The 26500-nt window shown below is 29.9% G+C and overlaps 1 protein-coding gene across 3 annotated transcripts in view; it reads left to right on the top strand.

Annotated features, from left to right (window-relative positions):
• The first annotated feature begins 515 nt into the window (after window positions 1-515).
• Window positions 516-26500, top strand: part of milt (trafficking kinesin-binding protein milt) — a 131407-nt gene continuing 105422 nt past the window's right edge. Inside the window, exons 1-2 of one of the 3 annotated variants that reach the window (XM_085815296.1) lie at window positions 516-718; window positions 4979-5192. In XM_085815296.1, coding sequence (XP_085671422.1) covers window positions 5144-5192 — 49 coding nt within the window. In that variant the 5' untranslated portion in view covers window positions 516-718; window positions 4979-5143. The remainder of the gene's footprint in view (window positions 719-4978; window positions 5193-26500) is intronic. The other 2 variants (XM_035370931.2, XM_085815297.1) reach the window with 2 other exon arrangements.

The following is a 26500-nucleotide window of genomic DNA, read 5'->3' as shown; positions in this document are numbered from 1 at the left end:
TGCGCGTGCGTGCTTAATATTGGTGCGAATAGTTTAAGCGGCTAATCGCACTGGTGGTGCGAATAGCATCGGCCTAGTACGTAGTAGTATCTAATGGTGTCCCATCACTTATGTGAGCCATTTTTTGCTCCGTTCTAAACAATTGTATTTTTATTAAATTAATATTTTGAGAAAATGTATGTTATGTAATAATTGTTACTAAATTTAAGTATAAAACACACCCACAAAAAATTTTACATGTTTTTTAAATTTATTTTATTGCATTATCCTTTTGTGAAGCGCAAGTGTCCCATCACTTTTTTGAGACACTGTACTTCATCCATAGCAAAGAAGCTTCCTTGCTTGGGCAAATTGGAACTATGGTTGTTTCGAACGACAATCATAAAATCATATTTACCTCCGAAAATTAAAGAAAGGGGGGATTTGCAGGTTTATTAAAATTTTTGTTCAAGAGTACCAACATAAGAATTTGGTTTAATTTCAAATAGAAAGGAAACTTATCTGTTTTGGAATTTGGCAACGAACCGGAAGTTTACCCTTTGCGGACGAAATGAGTACCTTTCTCAGCTGGTTTGAGAACGTTAGATGTGTCCTCTAAATTTTTGAAAGAATTAATGCTAATTCCGAAATTTGGAATTCTAAGTAAAGATTTCTCATCCAATTTCAGCTTTTGAGGTATTTTATATCTTAGTGAAACACATGGAGATTGCGTTTGCAAGTATGTTACATGTTTTTCACGTAATGTTTTGAGTTACTTATAATTAACGTTTACTTATAATTATTACTGAAATTTATTTTTATTGTTATGATTGCAACATATAAATTGTAAATATATCTGAATAAAATAAACTGAGTTATGGAAATGCAGGAAAACATTGTATCGTCTCATTTCCTTACAAATCGAATTTTCTCTTAAATAATACATTGCATGCTGTTATAAGTACTTTTATTTAGTTGAGATATCGACTACCCCTTCTCACCTCTGTGAATTTATTTCAGTTTATACATATATTAGTTTAATAAATGAACTGCTAGATCAGATTAGGTTTTTATCTTAAAAGCGTGTTAATGATTTATGTAAATATGCCTTTATATTTTCTCTTTATTTTCATTGAGCATGAGTTAGAAACAATCTGAAAATGTTATTCACGTGAAACTTAAAGTAATTTGTGTAATTTTTTAATTGTTTGAAAATTTTATTTGCTTTTTTTTACATTGAATATATATATATTTTTAATATAATATCTTTCTGTGGTAAAAAGATCCAGATTATTATATATATATTTGGGATTCAATTACATAGACCTATAATGAACATTGTCTAAGAATTATTTTATTTTTTAAATCTTTTTATTTATTTATTTTATATTATTATTATTATTATTATTATTATTATTATCTTTTTACTTTGAGTATATTTTTATAAACATCTTTCTTTGGTAAAAAGATCCTGCTTAGTGTGTATATATATATTTGGAATTTAATTACATAGGCCTATAACGAACATTGTCTAATAATTAAGTATTTTATTTAATTAAATGCCATTGTTCTTAGGTTAAGGCCTTTGAATCTGAACAAAATTTCGCAGAAAAAATTCACTTTTTTTTTAGCTGAATTTCTTTTTGTGTCATATAATTCTGTTTAATATCAGTTTTTGGCATCATATTATTATAACAAAACAAAAAAAATTCTTTCTTCCTTTCATGAAAAATTTGAAATATTAAGCAAAATAAATTTTTGTAAGTGTGATTAAGTTTTTAAAGAATATGTTAAAGTTCATACAGTAAATGCTATTTCTTTTCAAAATTACACAGCGAGTTTTTAGCTGCTTATTTAGGAATAATTATGACTTTTTTTATGATTTAATAAGTATTTTAGGTTAGCAGAATTTCCTTGATATTTTGGATTAAAGATGACTAATTTCTATTTTCAAATGATTTTCTAGAGTAATAAAATACATATGGAAATTTCAAAATAGTAATTTTTATTAATTTTGAATGATTTACATCACGTCTATAAATTATTATGTAGGAAAAATTATATGAAGTAGTAGTTATTTTTTATACATTTTTGAAGCCAGTGTTTTATTTTCAGTCAGTCTACTTAATGCGAAGAAATATAAAAGATTATTTCTCTACCAAATAATCTGGAGAAGATAATTTTGAATGTCTAAACTGAATACTGTAGAAATATTAATGACTAACCTTTGTTGAAATAGCTTTATGAGCCTTTGAATGACTAAACTAAACATTGTAGAATTATTAATCCTGTGATGAAACAGCTTTATGTTCTGAGGATATTGCCATTACAATAGATAATAGATATAACTTTAAACTGTGTGGTTTCTCTATATTTTATAATGTTTTCATTTGAAAAACAGATTTTTTTTACACCGTAAAATTATTTATTCCTCTGTGTTGAAAATTTATGTCCGAGACTATTTTCCTTTTTTTTTTTTAATGTAAACTCATAATTCTGTAATTAAAATCTCAAGATTTTTAAAAACAAGATCTTTTTTAATTTAATTTTTCCATGAAGTTTATTACACAGAATGCAAGATTAGGAATCCGATTATAAAAAAAAAGTAGCATTTTTATGCAAATAGCATCAACACTGCTCTTTATGCTAACTATATAATTTTGCTACATAATCTCTCATATTTTCTACCAAGCAAAATTTGATGCAAGTAGTTTTGCATTTTTTGTTATTCAAGAGAAATACCATTGTTAATGCATATGTTTATTTTTTGCTATATTATTTTATATAGCAAAAATGTATACTGAATTAGTTTATTTAATATTGCTGTTTGAACTTGTCATGTGGGAACATTTATTTGTGAATATTCACAAAACATTGGTTAACTGGATTTCAAGTTTATTCCTAGCAGCTCAAAGCTTGCCTAAGTTGATAGTTTCTGGTTTCCCACATGTACACTGTAATTATAAATCAGTTTTTCTTAAAATGTCTTTCATGTGTGTTTTCCTTTTTGAATAAAATTTTTCGTATTTTAAATCTCTCTTCTTATTTTCTTTTCCTTTTGTAATTTAAATGTGTTTCTTCTTCATTAGTAGACTTATGTAGTTCATTAGCAGACTTATAGCTGATTTAAATAGTGAAAATTAATAAAATAAAATAAATTTGGATTTTAGAAACTTCTTTTTATCTATAAAATCTAACATTTGAATGAAGCATCCTGCAAGATCCAGTCATGGCCAGTGTCGTGTCTTGTACACAACTGATGACACTCAGATTAACTTTCTCATTTATTTGTAACACACCATGTGGCTTATATATACTTTGTACAAATAGAAAATATATTAATTAGGGTAGAATTGCTTGCACTGAACATCTGCCTTCTCCCACTGAAAGCTAATTTCCAACTGTTTTCTTCTACCTAGAGATACTTACTTTCAGGATTGAAGTTTTCAAGCACTATACATAAATTAGATTCAGATAGCAAGATTATTTTCTAAAAAGCATTGTGGATACTTTATTATTTGATAGAACAGTTTAATAACTTTGAAATTTCAAAACCATCATTCGAATAAAAAATTTTTAAGCAAATATTTTACAACATTTGATAATTTTTAAAGATTGTAACAAATTCATGATGCTTCTTAAGTGAGGCAAGTAGTCTTGTGTAAAACAATACTTTGTAACAGTAACTGTGTAAAGCAGTACTTAAGTGTAAAAGCTGTTGCAGATATATGTGTAATACCAATTTAAACTTTGTTACGTATATGTATTCTATCAGGAATTCATAACAAATATAAGATGTTACCATCTGGCTTCACAGAAGTAAGAAGATATGTATTTCAGCTGTCCAAGAAATATGATTTATTTGCATATTTAGATAGAAAATATAGTTTTTCCTAGGTATCAGATACCATAGCTGTATGTATTCTATCAGGAATTCATAATAAATATAAGATGTTAGCATCCGGCTTCACAGAAGTAAGAAGATATGAATTCCAGCTCTCCAAGAAATATGATTTATTTGCATATTTAGATGGAAAGTATAGTTATTTCCTAGGTATAAGTTACCTTAATTGTTTGTCTGAAATTGAAAGCTTATTTGCAAGATACTGAACAAGCACATAAAATAACATTCAAAACTTTGGATAATGAAATATAAAACTTTTGTTGTTTTTATTGGCTTGCAACTAATCCATGCAGTTAATACTGAAAAATTATCCATCTGTTGGTATGTAGAAACAATATTTTAAATGCCACATGTTGTTAAAGGATGGTTTTATGTAAGTTTCTGATTTTTGGATATTAGGCATATAATGCTGATGGCTGTCATTTTATTATAATCTGATCAAATACTTATAAAATTATTATAGAAATGAGAAGATATGAAAGCTGTTATCTGATAATTTTTAAGCATCATGTGGAATTTTAAAGGGTTACTTATTTTTGTTATTTTATTTATTACTTATTTTTGTTAAAAGGAAATGGAAGTCATAATATTCAGACTTCCTAAATGAGCTATGAATTCAAGCCAGGTAATTAAAAAATATTGCTGACAATATGAAGAAAAATTCCCATTCATTTTATATATATTTAAGCTAATTTAAGCATTAAGCATCGTTTAAAAAATAACTGAATGTCTACCAATTTCCAAAAGGATAAGACTCCCGAGCTCTGGTAGTTTGATTTGGGTTCAAACCTGGTTAATGGACTGGCTGCATGTTTTTTTTCCTTTTGTTTTTGTTTCCCACGTTGATATAAACTGGATATAAATATGAGCCAAATTTTCCAAGAACATTCTTTATAAAGACTTCTGTTCCTGTAAGTCATTACCTGTATACATTACTAACAATAATCATAATTTTTAAATGATTACAAGTCACTTAAATAATTATATATTTTAATTAAAAATATTCACATTGATTATCATTAAATCTCTTCAGTAATATACTAATTTTTGTAGCTGCTGGTTTAGAAAGTTTTAGATTTATTACATTGCATTTAGGTTTCTCACATTCCCTTAAAATGATATCTGTTTGAGTGTGTGGATGTCTCAGGGTAGTTTAACCGAGGCCCCAAGCTGGAACCCCATGTGGAAGCTACAATCTTTCATAGTTCCGAGACTAGTGAGACGCTTTCGGAAGTTTATAAAAACAATCTTCAAGATGAGATGACTGAACAGCCAGTCACACAGTTTAGTAACTCATCAACACTTACAGGTAAAATGAATTCTTTACTTCAGTAATTTACATCTGTAACATGCATGTAATTAGCTTTTGATTTTCAACACACCCATCTGTTGAGATACTGTTGGTAACCATGTCTGAATCATTAGCGGGGCAGCTTTAAAAATAATTATCTTTGTGCGTGTTCTTTAATGAGCAGTCAGGCTGTTGGGAGGGGGTAAATGACTGCTACATGCATGAACACAAGATTGAATATACTTGCATTGTAGCTATAATTCACTCCCATGTTTTATCTTTCAGCTGAGTGGTATGAGAGTTCTAAGCTTAGCCTTTTAAAAATGTTGCAATTATTTTCTCGTATTGTAATTTTTTTAAATTTAGCATTTTGATGATTTGTCATTTTTGAATGAAATGTTAATATTAAAACATTTCATTAAAAAGAAAGTGTCATTGTGTTAGATATATAATTTAAATTTCTGGAAAAGTTTTGTTTATCAAAGTATATTTTATATCAGAATATAAATTTTAAATATATTTGTATGAACATAGCATGTGTATGTCTATATATTCTTAACAAAATTGCAGAATACTTCATTATAAGTTTATCCAAAAACCTTTAACTTTAAATATAATAACTGACATTAAGTAATTATTGCTATGTATAGTTTTTACTCAGGACTTATAGAAGAACGGTTAACTCACTTGGGTAAATAAATGAAAAGCCAAAGGCTCATTCACCTGTGACGTCACTGAAGTTTTCTCTAGCCCCTTCCTTGTAATGATGATTTCATGTTTCCGTTTAAGATATATTTTGCTATTTATTGGCAAAATCAAAATTTGAATATTTGGAGTTGAAATGTATCTAATGTATTGTTGACTATGAAGAATAAGTCTTAATTATGGATATCTCGTCCAGTAATTTATTATTTCACCAAAAATCTCTCAGACATAGTACAGAATTTGCCATTTAAGATTTAGCTACTTCTAAAGGTACTCATTTTTAGTTGTAAAAGTAAATTTTAGAAGAATTGGAAAATATGTAGTATAGTAATATTTAAATGTTGAAATAAAAGAATTTCAAATTAAGGCTATTTATTCTTTACCTAACTCTCTGTCTGACTATACTGGTACTGAAAGCTGCACCAGCTTGTCCCTAATCTTTGGAATCTAATTTGGTAAGATCCAAATTTATTTATTTGCTAGAGCCCTACAGATGGATTGCTTCTGCAGTACTCGTTTCACACAGAAATCTTAATGAGTGTCTTGTGTGTTTATTTAGATGAAATCCCAACATTTCGTCCTGTTTATGTGTAAATAATTTAATAGTAGCTCAAAACAGAAATGGCATAAAATTTTGAGTCGCTAGTTTTTAAATATGTTTGTAGTTTCTTAGTGTAATCAGTAAAGCAGTAATAGCATTAAAGTATTTAAATAGTAGGGCTGATCTTTAGAATATGGTAACTGGTAGTTTGGCGACATTTTGGAGGCGATAAAGGTTACTACCCGGGACTTTGGTAATAATGTGAGCAGTACTCAGTTCCGATTACGCATTATTTTGTGTGAGGGAAATGAGAGATCATGGGATATGTCATTTGATATTAATGGACGAATTACAGTTCTTTAATCGGAAAAGGGGGGGGGAATCGGGAAAAAATCTGGAAATTTTGTATTTAGCTTTATTCTGTGTTGTGTGAAACAGTGTTCGTTAATTTTTGGATTCCATGGCCCTAACTAAAGTGAATTCGAAATGGGTATTTAGTGGGATTGAAAGGGGTAGTAATAAGTGTTTCTTTAAAGTTGTGCGAGATAGAAGTAAAGATGTTTTATTAAGTTATTTATTTTACCTGGTACCTTGCTGTGAACTGTAAGTATGATTTTAAAGATCCTGAAACAGGCGCACATACGCTTGCTTTTTATTTAGCAGAGGAAATAAGAAAAGTTTATCGGACACGTAATCAAGATTCTGAAGAAGATTAGGTAAGTTAGTATTTTTAATTATTTGAGGATATTATTTTTATGCATTGTTCTAAATGTAAGGAGTAAATAAAATAATATGGTATTATTGGAAAATTGTTATTAGCAATGATTTTTATATTTTAAGTAGTGTTTTTGAATTTAATTATATTTTAATTAAATGATAGTTATTTTGTGAATTTTATGTTTGTAGCAATTTGGTATACGTTTCAGTTGAAGTAAACGTGCATGGAAATAATTTAAATATTTGACACTAAGTATTTGTAACCATTTGTAATGTTTGCGGTATGAATTAGTTGGTGACGTTTGTAATATAATAGATAATGTAGAGGTAAAAGTTTTTGGATATTTTATTTATTTTATACAGGGAAATGTTCATATTTGGAAAATATTTAAATATTTGCAACCATTTTTAATGTTTGCGTTATAAATTCGCAGGTGACGTTTATAATAGATAATTTAGAGGGAAAAGTTTTTGGATATTTTATTTATTTTGTACGTGGAAATGTTCATCCTTGGAAAGGGTATATACTTTTTCGCGATCAGGTAATTTCATATATGTTCTTTTTACCGGGTTTAAAGATTTAGAAAATTGTCATGCATTTTCGTGAAATTTTTCTAATTTATGAGAAAATAGCAGTGTACATGGATATAGTGAAGAGTGTGCGCAATGCCATTTTTGTGCAATTCTGGGATGTTTTTTTAAGTAAAAATAAGTCGACGTGTACATGGTTTATGTGTATGTGTTATTTTGAAAAACGCGCAAGGAGTTTGCTATTGTGCACTTTTCCCAATTTTGCAGTGAATATTTGTCATGATTAAGCAGTTTTGTTAGATAAAATTTCTAGCATAAGTGTAATTCGGCTAGTAGATTGTTGGAAGAAGTGTTCAGTAGATAAGAAGAAAAGAAACATGTCTTTACTTCATGAAGAGAAAATGGCGGCGGGAAAAAAAAAAAAAATAGAAAGTTGCTGTAGGAGAGTTGGTCGCCAAATTTTCGCCAAAAAATCGCCAAGTTACCATAATCTAAAGATCAACCAATAGTAGTGCTATGTATGATAGAAAAGTATTTTATATTTATGGTCTTAATGCATGTTTTATGTATTAATCTTTGCATGTATTCCCTGTACTTGAAATATTATGTCATTGGCATTTACTGTAAGAGTATTTAATGTTTTAAGGTTTTATATGTATGTTTCATAAAAATAGTAAGTATTTATATATCGAATATTTTATGTAATAGTGTCAAGTTTAAATGCATGCTGTGTATTCCTTTATTTGGTGAATAATATAAAAGAAAAAAAAAAGCATTAATAATAAAAATTCGGATTCCAGAAGAAATTGCTTACTACCTCTTCTAAATTATTGTAGCTAAGTTATCCACAGCTGATAACTTTAATTATAATAATGCAATTGAATGATTTAGCAAGGTGAATTATGGATTTTTGACATGTTGCTTTCTGTATAGTGTACTATTTTTATTTTCTTTTATTGCTTACACATACCACATATGCTATTGATATAATATTTCTGGTATGTGTAGTGCTAATAATTCAACAGGTTCCTTTTCTTAGTAGTTAATGGTGTCCACCAGCGACTTATTTCCCACCACTTTCCTCACCATTAACTTTGACGTTTTCTTTTAACCAGTTTTAAGTTAGTTAATTTTAATTTTTTAATTTGTATTTATTATATAGTTTATATGGAACTACACTGATATGCACCCTCAAGTCGCCAAATTTCTCGCCAAACATTTTTGGCGAGAAAATTCACGCTGCCATATTACTATCTAAATTTTTTGTCTATATTTCGAACTTTAAGCCTAAAATGTCTCCAAAAACACGGTTTTCGTACATGCAAAAACAACATTTTGAACACACGATTTAAGCTAAAAATCCGAAACAAAAACAAAAAATTTAGATGGCAAAAACGTAAAGTTTCTTAACAACAATAAATTTCAAATTAATTAACGTGACAATAAATTTCAAAGAATACCATGTACACAGCATCCTGTTTAAACTTAAAAAAACATCTACGAATTGCACAATTTAGGCAAGGAACGAATCTACGATCTACGCACACCTTGCTTTAGTAAAATAACATAATAACAATAAATTTCATATAATACCCTGTACACAGCGTTCTGTTTCAAAAACAACAATAACGACAGAAATTCATACTAAATAACCAATGAACATAACATTCTACAAAATAAGGGCAAGAATAAAATAAAATGCACTTACCATGAATTAATGCTTTTTCGAGCAGCAGAAATACCAATTTCATACCGCCTTTAACATGCCGCCACGTAATCACTATCATATTTACATGACAGCCAGACACACTCCAGAAAATTAATACTATGGTTCACAAATAAATAAAATCAGAAATCCCTACTTCTATCATTCACAGCCATTAAAAATAATCTCCCAGACCCTCTTTCCACACCTCCAAATACCCACTACCCCTCAACAGGATGGCCACAATGATATTTCCTTTTGCCGAACTTCAATTCAACAACTTCTACCATTTTATCTGTCCCTCCCATCTTCTTAGACACAGACGCGAATCAATGAGCTCCAGCGAAAGATTGTTCAACGTCAACAGGGTTGCCATAGAACACGCAACCGCGCTAAAACCCAGCACAGAACACATATCGCCACATTTGGTGAAATTAGAGCATATATCAGAGTTGTACCATTTATATATATACAGTCAAAAGTCGTTAATCTGGACTCGTTGGGACTTCGGCGATTCCGGATTATAGATCATCAGTTTAAATCTGGTAAGATGGTATGCAGAAATTATAAAATTAAAAATATGAAACAGTAATTTATGAAATAAAGAACAATTATGATCTAAAGGGTATCAAAATTTACAAAAAAAAGCTTAATATTTATTTGTTTACTTTACTTTCTTTGCTATCGGAAGCCAATTATAATGACGAGAAATTTAATTTAAATCATATCAAAGACGGAGTACATCGAGATGAAATACTACATTTAGTAAGGAATTATAAGCCAAATAAAATAAAAACATCTGCTCTGAAGATAAGGATAGTGCTGACAGATCAACTTCCAATTCATCGCGCGCCGCGGCGTCCCCCCGCCGCAGAGCAGCGTGAAATTGATAAACAGATTTCGGAATGGTTAGATAAACAAAGGATATGCCTTTATCCATTTTTTGCAGCAATTCCACTTTTTGTTTAATGGACTTCGAAACATACTTTCGTTTTGTAGATCCTTTACATATTAGTAAATATATATCGGAAATTCTATTTGACATAATCGAAAGTTCAAGCTTACTTTTATAAAATTGCTCTAACAGTCTGCAAAAAATAATAAGCCGGATCCAATTCAAAGATTAAGGAACAATGCAATCTGCAACATTAACTGAATTAGATAATTTTAGCTTAGCTTATACCTTCCGTTATACATTAAATGCGCATGCGTAAACGTATTTTGGGCCTGCACACATGCATATTCGCAGCCGTAAAGGTCTTAAGCCTCGTTTCCACTACTGCGTATTAATGCGTTGCGTCAAATGAAGACACGCCTACGGCATCCATACAAGTGTTTCCACTGCCGCGTATCCATTAAATATTTTCATTTTCCGCCACTAGGTGTCACTGTAATATTTTGGCGCCAAACAAGCAGTTCGCAAATTACGACGCTGAACATCAGCACTTTTCCCGCTTAGGCGAGTATTGTTTGTTTTGGATTTGATATGGATCCTGACGTAAACGCATAAAAGTTTTGTTTACTAAATTTCATGTTACTGGAAATTTTTATTTCTGCTTATGAACTGCGAAAGTAAAGTACGCTAGCAATTTTTAGATAAGTAAGGTTAGAATGCATATTATGAACATTACTAATTCCATAGAAGCTGAAGTAAATTTAAAAAAAAAAAAATGTGTTTCTAGAAACCTTAAACATTAATGAAATAATATATATATTATTAAAAGTAAAATGTACTGTTAGTGAAAAAATAAACAAATAAATAAATAAAATAAAAAAGTTAAAGGAATTAAAAAATAGTTGGTACGTTAAAAATACAGAGCAACTGTAAAGAAAGGTTCACAATATTTACACAAAATTTGCTATGCTACTAAACCACTGACTTCAGGGTCATAGCTGGACAATTTGTTAGAAATCTCGTTTGTTTTAAAATGCACTATGGGCAGTTATATTTTATGCATAATCCATAAAATATTATTTTTAATTTAAACATTTTTAATTCATATCTCTTTTTATAGAAGAAGTTATAAAAATAAGATTTTTCTCTTTATATAATACACACATTAGGTAAAGAAAATGGAAATATTTCATTAATTCCTGCGCTTCTGCTGGAGAGGATTGAATTTAAAAGCAATTATTATAGTAATTTTTTGTTAAAAAAATGTTTAGGGCATTAATAGTGTCTCATGTTAATTGGAATGAAAGTTTAGAGACACAAACATCCCAAAGTCTGAGCACATGTATATACATTCACATAAAAATGAAACGAAGATATATATATATATATATATATCTACAGGGTTTCAAAATAAATTAAATTTAAACAATTCTCTTGCGCCATTGCTGCAAGGAATGAAATTTGAATTTAACAAACATTTTCTGTTCGTAAAAAGCACATTTAAAGTTAATTAAATTTAAATGAAATTTAATGCAAACAAATAAATGATTAATTATTGCTGCGAACTAATATACAATATCATTTAAATTATTCATGGATTTTGATACTTGCACTTGATTTACATATGCTCTCAGAATTTAAATGATATTGTAGATTAGTTAGTTCACAGCAATAATTAATCTTTTATTTATTTGCATTAAATTTCATTTAAATTTAATTAACTTTAAATTTGCTTTTTACGAATAGAGACTACTTGTTAAATTCAAATATATATGTACTGGGTATACTTTAAATTAGTATTATAAAATTTTCAAACATTTTTGCGTGGGGAAATTTAAATAAATAAGCATAAATAAAACAATATATTTAACGCATATAATAATAGAAATAAATTATAAAACACGAATATAGATCAAATTGGAACAAAAAGCTGAGAAAGTTGCAGACAGGGTGCAAAAAGCGTACGGGATTCTAACTCACGACCCCCAAAACTAAACATTATTACTGTCAGCTTTACCACTAAGCTAGCATCACATGGGAATCATGTATATTTTGGCTTATATACATAATTAAGTAAATCAATTCTTAAAACTAAATTTTTTGGTCCTATTTCAGTGTGCTATTGTCTGAAAAATTCCCCAGTTTGTTCTTCAGCTTCTAGTACATTTTTTACAAAAAACATTATCTTTTAAAGTGGCGTTCCGATTGAAGTTAAACAGGCTGCTAAAAATATATTTCATGTGCTTACAAATATATGTTAACCAAAAAGATATATTTATAAAGGAAAATACAAATTTAACATACTCTTTAATGCAGTGGAATATTTAAAAGGCTATCAAATTTAATTTGTAATTAACGTTTTTAGATTTTACCTGTTTCAAAAGAAAAAAATAACAAATCTTTTAATCATATCTAATTTGTTACAGCAGTTTGATATAGTCAGACATTCATTTTCATTAAAGGTAAATGAGTATGCAGAAATAGGAAATAATTGTCAGGACAAATTTTGCTATTTCATGGACTTGAAATTATAAGTTTTGGCTGCTGATTTTCTTGAAGTGAATTTCTTGGCCGCCTGATTTTATCTGCGAACAAGTACTGTAGTTGCAGTTGTCTTATTTTTCTTATCTTTTTTTAACTGAATTCAGCTGATTGCTGACTTTTTCAGTACGCAAATTTCTCTTTATAATGTTAATTCAGCTATAATGTATTTTTTAGTAAAACATTCTTTCTCTAAGCCAGCGTACATCGCTACTTCTGCCGCCATTAATTGTTGGTGACAACACCTGATTGCTCCTTTTTTACCACGTGACCACAACGCATCCGCAGACATACAGATAGAAGTTGAACATTGTTGAACTCGGGTCCGGATTATAGATCATTCCGGATTATGGGTGTCTGAATTAACGACTTTTGACCGTATATGTTTATTTATAATATATATATATATATTTGGGATTTTTGGTTTTTAAGTTTTTGTTCCTTTATAATTAGGGCTTTTATTTTATAAAGAATTTTTAAACATAAACCAAATAATGGCAATAAAGATTTTTATCGGCAAGTGTTGCCAAGGTAGTCCTCATAGTATGTAAGTACTATAAGAAAGGCCAAAGCATAAAGAATTATGATAGCCTGGCATTACATTAATCATACACAATATTTATAATTCTATTTTTTAACACTCATTGCATTTTATATGGATTGCATAACTTTTATTTAGTACATTCGGACTCATGTGTAATGTTTTTATACATGTAGCAATGCTGTTTGCATTATACAAACAATGCATAGTATAACTTACCTGCATTTACTGTACTGAAGGAACTGTATCAGTTATTTTCATTTTTATTACATATAATAATACTTGTTGTATTTTATGTAAAGAGTGTTTTTGAATATAATTTATTTGTAAGTTTGCACATCAGTTAACCAATGCCCACCAGTGGCGAGTTGTTGAACGCTGATGGTTCAGCCCAGTTTCAATTCCTGTTGAATGGGTTGGCTACATGGGAGTTTTCATGGTTTTCTTTATGTATCATATGGATACAAGGCAGTTTCTCTTAGAGAATCCTTCATTAAGGCATCTTCCTCTACTTGGTGATACCTTTGTGTGCATATACAAAAATTACCAATACTCTGTGCATCTTTAATAGTTTTGTACTTATAAACCATAGAACTCACTCCATATCTCTGGTGAATTTAAATTTTAGCCTTGAATGCAATTCTAATCAGCATGTTACTGTATTTTTAATATCACATAAGCTGAATTTGATCAAATGTGATATAGATTTGATTATCAAATGTGATATAGCTGATATAGATTCAAATTTCAGGGTCACTCATGATATAGAGTTTTTTATGCATTACCATGTTTATGGTATTGTGTATATTAGATTACTTCAAGTATATGTAATATTATATGATTGTATTCTACCATATTTCTTGCATGATGTGTTTTGATGCTTTTTATTTTTATAAAAACTGATGCGAGTTCTAAAATTATATGCAGAACGACTGGAACTTGTAGCTGATGTAACTTTTTAAAATGATTCAATAACTGCTATCTGGACTACCATCTCAGCCCCTGGCCATAACTTTGACTGAAACAGAATAATCCACTGAAAAGCACCAAAGCTTTTTGGTTCACTTTATGGAGTCATGACCTGGAGTTTCTTCAATGGCGAAAATGATATTTGATAATTAGTGCTTTATAATGCCAATTATTCAACATGTTTCAAAATCCACAGCTGTATTCAGAATGTTATTCTGTCCATTACCGTGCAATTTGAAATTTTACTGTGCAGTTTTTAAAGCCAAATCCTTTTGCATTAGCAAAACAGTAATATGAGAGACAGAGTGCAGTAAGTTAGAGGAATTATTTGATTGCTTTTCCTCTGTATTACATTACCATCTTTCTAAAGATGTAATCTGGATATTCAATAAAATTATTTTAAGATGAAAATGTTCAAAAATATGTAATGGTAGTTATAAAACTCTGAAACACTTCTATTGCTATTTTTTTTTACAAAACATCTCTTAGAATTTATAAATATAATAAAAATAATTACGTGAATAGCTGTATTGTTGATGTATTACATATAATGTTCTATGATGAATAAGTAACTGAAATGGATAGAAATGACATTTTTAATAATTTGTGCTATTTTGTGTTTTAAGAAGTAATTAAATTATTTAAATAAAATTTGCATAAAATTAAAGCATATATATGTATTTTATGTATGATAATTTAAATATCCTTGCAGAGAAGACACCTAAAATTCCATCCATAAAAAATATGAATGAAATTTAATGCTATAATATATTATTTCATTCCAAGTTATTTTCACATCTATCTGTCCATCATTCTCATTTAAATGTGAATGATGCAATTGAATGCATAGAAATTTGTACATGTATTAATTAATTCAGCATCTGTAAAATTAAGTAAACTGAAAATTCAAAATTAGTTGTGCCATTGCTATTTAAGCATTAAATCAAAGCAATATGCATTATAGAGTTCTGTATCTGTGAAATGATATGATTTGCTGATTATTTTATGGTTTTGCCTACGTTATTGGGACGGATCAACCTATTATAGGGCCCTAGACATTTTTTTCTGCCTGGCCTCCTACGTCTGGGGTGTTATATAATTTTTAAGAGAACTTTCTAACAGAATAATAAATGATAGGTGTATAATAATAATTAACTAAAGTAGTCAGTTTTTCAAAAATCTTTAATACAGTTTCCATTGTTAGTATAATTATAAACATGCATTTGAATATGTATAAATACAATCAATAGAATTGGAAGCTTTTGTTTGTATGTCATAACTTAAGAAAACAAAATGTATTCTGTTAAATGTCAGAACCATAGTTTTGAAAAAAAATAATTATGAAATTAATTCAAAAACCTTTTTTTCTGGCTTTCAGTTCTGCAAATTTATCAATTATTTCTTCATAATTAATGTTCTCCAATGCATTTTGTTCTTTGTTTAGTATAACTGAAGAAATTGTTTGACTTGATGAGTTTTGTAAATAGTTTTTTACATGTTTCAACACCGAAAACGATATTTCACCAGATGCATTCGATGCAGGCAAAGTTAAAAATATATGTCATATGATTTCAATATTTGGAAGTGTCGATACAGTTTTTTGTAGTCTTTGTAAATCGTAGCATATCAGATGGCAAAGTTAAGTTTCGGCTTTTATAAAGTAATAGAAATTGTAACAGTTCCTCATCCAATTCTTTTGCATTAATATTTTCACTGTACCATTTTTTTAGTAATGTGGTATCTTCAGATTCAATTGATACATTTTCATTTGAATTTATATGAAATATTTTGAAAATCTCATTAATGTCTTTGTAACTTTTGCTACATAGTTTTAGTTCAAAAGATATTTTGTCACATATTATGTAAAAGCAATTTCGTTAAAAGGCTTCTTGACCCTGATTGCATGAATTTTTGTCGTCCTTATCATGATGAACTGTATCAAAAAAATTCTTTCCATTTTCCCGACATTTAATGAGTATTGGAAAAAGCTTTTATTTCTGACGCATGTAATGTCCCCATTCCTATTTCCAAAAATAAGTTTCTTAAATCATTAATGTAATTAAATAAATTGTCAAAAATACTTGCTGCAAACAAGATTGGCATAATAGCGTCTTATAAGGATATACTGCTTGCATTTATTGTGGACATATTTTTATCCCAAATAGCTGTTCAAAAAATGAATTCTAAATTATTAATTTTGTTTGCTATTTCTCGTTATTCCAGTTTTACAGAACATTTCTGAGATTCATCTTAAGATATATCAAGTAGAGCATTTTTTTTCATTGAACCCAGATCTAACTGCTGTAACTGTATCAGCTCTAAGAGACCACCTTGTAGTCCATATTTTTTTTTTTATTGTAAAATGTTTATTATTTGCTGCAAAACATTTTTTTAAAGTACTGCAACTAGGAGTAGATGCCGAAAAAAATGTATAAACTTTCTCCAATAAATTAAAATATGTTATTGCTTGCAAACATGATTCATTAGCTCTACTTACTATCAGATTTAACGAATGTGAATATTTATGAACAGTAGAATTTTCGTGTTCTTGCATTTTTCCAGTTCGCATTTCCTTCTGTAAAAGTTCTTCATTTGATCGAAAACATCTTGCAGGGGGAGAAACGCTGTGGCATGCAATGAATTGTAAGTTGATCTGTCAGCACTATCCTTATCTTCAGGGCAGATGTTTTTATTTTATTTGGCTTATAATTCCTTACTGAATGTAGTATTTCATCTCGATGTACTCCATCTTTGATATGATTTAAATCAAATTCCTCGTCATTATAATTCGCTTCCGATAGTGAAGAAAGTGACACGGAGGTTATTGAAAACGAAAAAATTTCGATTGACAAATTAGTCGGTATTCTCGACACAGCAATTATAGGACTTGAACAGCGGAACTTTGTAACTGAACAAGAAATTATGTCTGTTTATAGAATTAAGGAGAAAGTATTATCATATAAAACGAAGCAACTTAAAAAACTTACATTGAAAGAAATGTTTAATAAAGTAAACAAATAAATATTAAGCTTTTTTTTTTGTAAATTTTGATACCCTTTAGATCATAATTGTTCTTTATTTCATAAATTACGGTTTCGTATTTTTAATTTTATAATTTCTGCATGCCATCTTACCAGATTTAAACTGATGATCTATAATCCGGAAAAATCGATAATCCGGAATCGCCAAAGTCCCGACGAGTCCGGATTAATGACTTTTGACTGTAGATACTTTATGCATATTTATGGAATTATGATTCATTTAAATAAATGTATTTAAAACATAAATTATTTGATTTTATGCAGTTAAATTCATATAAAAATATGATTATTTTCTTCGTTTTAAGGAACAAAGTTTTTAAAGAACAAAGATTTTATTAAACATGCATGAAAATATGTGACTTAATTAATTATTACTGTCAATTAAACAATAATTCTACAACAGTGAATTTAATTATTAATAAGTATATCTTTGTTTACAAGGATGAATCATAAGATGATATATAGTCAAAACACATTTTTTTTGAGAGCACGGAAGACGCACTGGTTCCTTGCATTCCAAGCATTTGTATGCTGTTTTTCTCTCCTTACAAGGTGGGCATACACTACATGTGTTTCTTTCTTTTAATTTGTCTTCTTGATTTGATAAATCCATTCTCTTAATTTCCTTCTGTCCATGGATTCTTCTAATTGTTATTTTCAGTTCTCTTGGCAAAAAAAAGCTGGAGTTATCGCAACTTTCAGATGCGGTTTAATAAATTGATTAGCTAATAAAAGGATACAAGTTTCTTCTTTTCAGTTTTGTAGCATCAGGATATGACTCAAACAATATGTATGAACATAAATTGCAAGTATCTTAGGGCTCTGCTCTAGAGCCTATTTTTGCAGGATGCTTCAGACCAGGGGGCTGAACTATTATGGTATGTTTTTGTGTTCGTATCGTCCGACTTGGATCTTTCTTGCTGCATTTGAAGTGCTTTTTTCCATAAAAATTATCATTTTGTTCACAGTCATTAGAAAAATTATGATATTCATCTGCAGAAACTTTTGCTTTTGCTGTGAATACTACATGATTCTTCAGAATCAGAGTATTCTATGTCAAAAATACTAACAAGATATTCAATTTCTTTTTGAGTGAGATATACGGGATGTTTTCTTGTGAAATCTGAAGCCATATCTATCACTTTTACAAAAAACAAGTATCCGATAAATAACATCTGTCGTCACTAAAACTGGTACGCATCTGCTGTGAGCGATCTCCCAGACACCTTAAAAAGTAAAAAACGTGATAACTGAAACCATAATAAAGCTAGTAGTGTGAAACTGGATATGTGACCTTGTGGGATGGGTTTGGGAGGTAGAAGGAAGGACAGTCACCATTCACCAATTTAGGGGTAGAAACGACATTAGAAAATCCTCAGCGGTCTCTCAGACCACTCACAGCAGTTAGAGGGTTAATCAAATAATGTTGCATGTCGGTTGATGTCGGTTGTTAAATTTCAAGGCCGCAAAGAAATGTCCAAATTTTCCAAAACTAAAGTATCATTAATGGTGTGAGGTAATCTATTCTATGTTTTGAATTTCTTCTTCGTCACTTGCATTTTGGTTTTCGTGTACAATATCTGGTATGCCTTCTATGTTTTTCAATTCTATTACTGCAGTTTTGGTTTCATTGCTTTCTGTCATTTCTCCGTGTACTTCCTGGTTTCCAGAATATTCACCAACTTGTAATCTTTGCTTCAGACTTAACTTTCACATCAATGATATCTCTTTTTGTATTTACTGTTAAACAAAGCATTTTTCTTTTGTTTGTTTATTTGTTTCTTCCTGCATTTTCTTTTTATGCTTTGTTTTTTCGTCACTGGAAGCATGACGATAATTCATTTTGTATAAAATATTGATACAATTTATTATATAAAAAGCTACTTCAACTAACTAATCACTTCCAGAAATTTAATATTTAGAGCCAAAAATCGTCTCTCTACCAAAGAACATCTATGTTCATATTCAATACATATTCCTTGTCTTTTACTGTTGCTGTGTTTAATATTTTTACAAGACTTCTGCTTTTGACGTGTGATATTGGGTGTAATACACATCCAATATCACGTGTCACACCTCACCTACAGATCATCTAGTTAGCGAAATGTTGTTCATGTACAGTGGACCATTTATATCAGTGCATCTTTCAAAAAAAAAAAAAAAGAAACCAGTAAATTTAGATTAAATTAAAATTGAGCATATGGATAAACTTTTATTTATTTTGTGAAATAAAAGGAAACTTTTATTTTATGTTTACATTTTTTTTTTTTTCAAAGTGGACGGTTTTGACTGGGCCCTCTAAAATCTGGGCTCTAGATATTTGTCTATGCTATGGTCCGGCCCTGGTTATTGGTGCATAATTCTATTTCAAAATGTGCATCAACTATTATGCTATTACACTAATAATATTTGTTACTGAAAAAGACAGTTTTGCCACACCTATGAAAGTGTTGCATTCAGCTCAAATCAGTGAAGATTCCTATGCTATTCTGAGAAGAAAGATCTTCACTGATGTCAATCAATAGATACATTTTCATTTGTTTTACCATAGTGAGCTAATGATACTCATGTGAACTGTTCTTAACCTTGGTTTTTACTGACTGTGTAAATTTGCCTTTTGTATCTGTTGTAATTTGGAGAAAATTACTTTTAATTTTGGCACTATGCGGCTTGTTAAAGAGTCTGAGGGAAGTTCATTATTTATCACTAAATGCTCATTTTAATCATTGACAGAAATCTACAGAAGTGTTATAAGATTCTTGGTGAAAATACAGCAGATTGCTTTAAAACTTTGACGCGCGGTGGTCGCACAGTGAAACCACCATTCTCTGAATTTTTTTTCTCCTCTTTTTTCCGAAATTTTTGAGTGAAAAGGAATTGATTACTGATCTTTTACATCTAAATAACACAAAATGACTGTACAATCATATATGTTTTAGGTACAGTCAAAAGAGGTTAATCCGGACTCGTCGGGACTTCGGCAATTCCAGATTATCAATTTTTCCGGATTATAGATCATCAGTTTAAATCTGGTAAGATGGCATGCAGAAATTATAAAATTAAAAATATGAAACAGTAATTTATGAAATAAAGAACAATTATGATCTAAAGGGTATTAAAATTTACAAAAAAGAAAGCTTAATATTTATTTGCTTACATTATTAAACATTTCTTTCAATGTAAGTTGTTTAAGTTGCTTCGTTTTTTATGTGATAATACATTCTCTTTAATTCTATAAACAGACATAATTTCTTGTTCAGTTACAAAGTTCCACTGTTAAGTCCTATAATCGCTGTGTCGAGAATACTGACTAATTTATCAATCGAAATTTTTTCGTTTTCAATAACCTCTGTATCACTTTCTTCTTTATTGGAAGCGAATTATAATGACGAGGAATTTGATTTAAATCATATCAAAGACGGAGTACATTGAGTTTAAATACTACATTTAGTAAGGAATTATAAGCGAAATAAAATAAAAACATTTGCCTGAAGATGAGGATAGTGCTGACAGATACAATTCCAATTGATTGCGCGCCGCGGCGTTTCGGCGTTTACCCGCCTGGGCCGTAGAGCAGCGTGAAATTGATAAACAGATTTCGGAATGGTTTGAGAAACGAAGGATATGCCTTTATCCATTTTTTGCAGCAATTCCACTTTTTGTTTAATGGACTTCTAAACATACTTTCGCTTTGTAGATCTTTTACATATTAGTAAATACATATCGGAAATTCTGTTTGACATAATTGAAAGTTCAAACTTACTTTTATAAAATTGCTCTAACAGTCTGCAAAAAATAATAAGCCAGATCCAATTCAAAGATTAAGGAACAACGCAATCTGCAACATTAACTGAATTAGATAATTTTAGCTTAGCTTATACCGTCCGTTATACATTAAACGCGCAAGCGTAAATGTATTACGCACATGCGCACGCGCATATTCGCAGCTGTAAATGTCTTACGCGCATGCGTCAATGCGACGCATGCGCAGAAAGTTTGTAGCTTTGAAATCCGGATTATAGATCATTCCGGATTATGCGTGTTCGAATTAACGACTTTTGACTGTATTAATACTTCAAATCAGATGCCTTATAAAACTCGTTTTCGATGAGAGAAAATAACTTCCTTTTATTAATATAAACAACTTTAAATTTTAAAAGTTAGTCATCGCACATGATGATTTCTATCATAAACAATAAAAAATTGCAATAATTAAACTGCATATATAGAAAAAACCTCTCTATATATGGCATTTGCTATGTGGTTTCAGGGCGCGACCATTGTTCCACTAGAGCATTGTGTCACAATGCTTACAATCCTCTAGAGGCTCGGTGGTCGCGCCTTGAAACCACTGGCATTTGCTTCTCAATGGCATTCGCTTGCTTTTCAAATAGGAATGTTTATTTTTACCCAGATATAGATAAAGAGCTTTGAAACCACAGAGTTATTTTATTACTAAACAATACATGCACCTGCTCAGTGAGAAGGTCTTTCTTTTCCAAATACTTTTCTATGGCTTCAACACACTTGCTCCCCAAGCTAGTATTGTGATTTTATAAATTATTTCCTGTGGTTTAAATTTAATACAAATATACTTTGCTATAGTTAAAAATAGAAATTGCGTAAAAATTTCATTTAAATTAAAAATATTTTCTGAATATTTTGGGACGAAATACGAATAAAATAAGTATGAATGGGAAACGAACGATCTGTACAAAGCCAAAAAGATCAAGACCCCCCCCCCCCCATTAACATAAAAAACCACAAATTTCATGTGCCAGATGAAAAGAAACTAAATAACGCTGGACATATACCAGTGAAATTTAAATCCAGGCAGTGTACATTTTGTAGCACAAGGAAGAAACCTCATAGAACAAGATGTATGTGTGAAACGTGCAGTGTGGGTCTATGCATGTGCCAAAAAGACAAAGCATGCTTTGAACGGTGTCACACAAAAAATATGTTCTTTGAAATTAAAAAAAGAAAACACTGAGTTCTTTTTTTATCCTTATTTTATTTTTTCAATCCATTTATCCAAATGTCCTTATTATGTAGGTACTTATATTTTCACTGTTATAGAAAAATTACATAAATGTTTATTTTTTAATTTTTTCTGACGATTTACTTTGTAAAATAATGTAAAAAAATTATATATAATGCAATTCTTACATACATTTTTTTTTTTTTTAAATCCGTAAATTTCGTCTTTTATTGGAAACACGTGTGGAAAATGGTAAGTTTTTTCCTCCTACTACATCAGTAAGTTTCAAAGTCCTAGACGCGCGGTGGTTTCCCAGTGCGACCACCACTCACAGAACAATGGGCAAGAGTAGATTTTTTTAAATTCATATATTATTTGTCTCTAGGATCATAATATTCAATTTCTAGAGTTTTTAGTTAAAAAAAATTATAAAAATAATATCGTGCGCGTCAAAGGGTTAACATAACACTATTTCTGCCCATCTTGAAAGAGAAATTTGCAGTAACTTAAACAGATTTAGTTTGATGGAGAAAAATTCTGGTTAGAATAAGCATTGATTTTGGTTGTTTTGAAATCCTTCACTGAAAATAATAAAAATCCAGGAAATAAAAATGTACCCCTTATCTTTATTGTATCTTATATTGTTACAATCTGTAATTATTCTTTTGTTATAGAAAATAATACACATTTACAAAAAGCAGAGTTGATGACAAATACACGAAAAGTGGATATGAATGGCATGAGCTGAACATTAATTAAAATTTGAATGAAAATGCTTAAAATGTGATTAAAAAACACATGGTTGGCTGCCAACCATCTCTGCATAATTCTGCTGAGTTGTAAGATTTGCGAAAAAATGAATACAGTCATCATGAGAACCTATGGATGATTTAATCTTATATATGCCAAACAAGTGTTTTATGATTAATATTGCTCACGTGCATTCTATGTATTAACTGCTAGAAATGTGTGATTTATTTTTGACATTATAAATTTTTAACTTATTCTTGTAAAGTAAAAATTTCAGATAAACTGAGTAAAATCATTAATACTAAGGCATTTGTTTTTCTTTTCTTATATCTGACACTGATTTTTCTCGGAGAAACTTTAGTTGTCTTTTATCCATTTTTATTACATATTGGTTTATCCAATAATTTTGTTAAAGATGCATATGTATATGAAATGAAAGTATTTTTAGATCATGATGATGTTGTTGTATGGAGAAGTAGATGCAGATCATCTTTTATAAAAGCATATTTCATTGAATGACCCACAGTAAAATGGTAAACAATACTTGCCATTTTTGCTGCTGATCAGAGCACCTAGGGGAAGAGTTCTTCAAGTTTAAGTAAGATACACCCCCTGGGGGAAAAAAAAAAGAAAAAAAAATACACCTTTAATTAATAAAACTAAAATTCTTAGAATACAAATTACTATACAAAGAAAAAAAGCTGTAATTTATATTGTAAATGGCCATAAACTAGTAGTAACAGCTTAATGATGTCAAGAATATGATTTCTAAAGGAGCAAACCAGTTTTCAATGCAAAGGCCTTTCCAGTACTTTTTTATTAACCCTTTGAGGGGCGGTGGTCGCGCCCTGAAACCACCAATTTTCGAAATTTTTTCCGCTCTTGTTTCCAAACTGTTTGAGTGAAAACCGATTGATTACTTATCTTTTACCTCTAAATAACGCAAAATTACTGCAGAACTATACATTTTTTAGGTCTTAGTATTTTAAATCAGATGCCTTTTAAAATTCATTTTCAGTGAGGCAAAATAACTTCCTTTTATTTATATTAATAACTTAAAATTTTAAAATTTTTTTATCGCACATCATTATTTCTATCATAAACAATAAAAATACAGCAATAATTAAACTGCATATATAAACAACCTGTGTATATTTATGGTATTTCCTTTGTGGTTTCAGGGCGCGACCACTGCCCCACTAGAGCATTGCGTTACAATGCTCACATTCCCCTAGAGGCTCGGTGGTCGCGCCCTGAAACCACTGCTCTTTATAGTAATGTTTGCTGCTTTGAAATAGAAGTGTTTATTTTCACAAGGATATAGATAAGGGGTTTTGAAATCACAGAGTTATTGTATTACCAAACAATACATGCACCTGCCCCCATAAAATATTTTTCGTTCCAGAGATTTTTCTCTGCTTTCAACATGCTTGCTCTCTATGCTAGTACTGTGATTTTCTAAATTATTTTGTGGGGTTCCAAAAAATTGCAAATATATTTTTGAATAATTAAAAATAGAAATCGCCAAAAATTTAATTAAATTTAAAATATTTTGCCAATATTTTATTTTCTACTGTTGAGATTCAAAATGCCTCACAAAGGGTTAGAAATAACTGATGCATTAGCGTTACTTGAAGAATTACCTTCATATCCAGAATCAGTGGTCTCTGAGGATGAAAGTGAAGGAGAAGGAAATACTCCTTTACCCCCTTCCCTCCTGCTAATGGAAATATAGAAGATGAAAGTGATGATCAGTCAGAAAATGATGATATAAATTTACCAGGTCTTTCCAGAATTGCAGATGTAACATGGAATAAAATGCAGAATGTAGTGAAATCCATTCCCGAATTTTCTGAGGATTATGGCCGAACTGGCGAAATTACCTCTATGGAAGATGCAAAACCCATGGATATATTTATGGCTTTTATCCATCTATTTATCCCAATTTCCTTATTCTGTACGTTCTTATCTTTTCACTGCTTCAAAAAAATTACATAAATTATAATTTTTTTCCTGATGATATACTTTGTAAAATAAAGTAAAAAATTTATATTTGATGCAATTTTTAAATGCATTTTTTTTTTTTTATTCGCAAATTTCGTCATTCATTGGAAATGCGTACGGAAAAAGGTAAGTTATTTTTTCCTACTAACTCAGTAAGTTTCAAAGTCCTAGACGCGCGCTGATTTCACAGCGAAACCACCACCCACAGATTAATGGGCAGAAGTAGATTTTTTTAAATTCGTATATTATTTGTCTCTAGGATCATAATATTCGATTTCTAGTGTTTTTAGTTAAAAAAATTTTTTAAATAATATAGCGCAAGTCAAAGGGTTAAAGGGGTGCCAGTCACCAAATGTGACAGCCTGTGCATATTGCATCATGAATAGTTGCGCAGTATTTAATGTGCACGATGATGAATTTGTCCAGTTCTCTGAAGTGGTTTTCAGGTGGAAACAGATGATTGTGTTCATGGAGAGAACTGTCCTCCCCATGTCTGCAGCTATCTATTTATGCTAAAAAAAATGAGAGAAATGTACAAAAACAACATTGTTTACATTGAACATTATTATGATATACGGTACAAAGACCATAATCCGGATTCGTCAGGACTTCTGCGATTCCTGATTAGGGGTTTTTCCAGATTATAGATAATCAATTTAAATCTGGTAAGATGGCATGCAGAAATTATACAATTAAAAATATGAAACAGTAATTTATGAAATAAAGAGCAATTATGATCTAAAGGGTATCAAAATTTACAAAAAAAAAAAAAAAAAAAAAAGGCTTAATATTTATTTGTTTACTTTATTAAGCATTTCTTTCAATGTAAGTTGTTTAAGTTGCTTCATTTTTTATGGTAATACTTTCTCTTTAATTCTATAAACAGACATAATTTCTTGTTCAGTTACAAAGTTCCACTATTCAAGTCCTGTAATTGCTCTGTCGAGAATACCGACTAACTTGTCAATTGAAATTTTTTCGTTTTCAATAACCTCTCTGTCACTTTCTTCACTATCGGAAGTGCACACTGGTAAACACTTTACGTGCATGCATAGCGGACAAGCGCATTAAACGCACATGCGTAAGTTTGTGGCTTTGAGGTCCGGATTATAGATCATTCCGGATAATGGACTTTGTTCTGTATTATTGTTATTATAATTTTTTTCATGAAGCTTTATGTACTCTTATGGTTGCCGCCATCTAGTAAGATTTAACACTAATACTTATGTTAGGTTCTAAGTTGCACCATGTTTGCAGAAAATAACTGCCTTTTTTTCAATCAGTTTTTCATATTGTGTCTCCATACGGCTTCTACCATATGTAACTTCATTTCATAGCGGTTTTTACTAATTTAGATGGAGGATAAAATATCTTTCCTTAGAAGAATGCAGTGACTTTATTTTAA

Source organism: Stegodyphus dumicola, chromosome 4 (assembly GCF_044657685.1).
Source record: "Stegodyphus dumicola isolate Sdum_Otavi_A_Nest chromosome 4, ASM4465768v1".
Taxonomy (NCBI): domain Eukaryota; kingdom Metazoa; phylum Arthropoda; class Arachnida; order Araneae; family Eresidae; genus Stegodyphus; species Stegodyphus dumicola.
The sequence above is the reverse complement of the archived record's forward strand: the minus strand, read 5'-3'. Positions and strand labels throughout refer to the sequence as shown.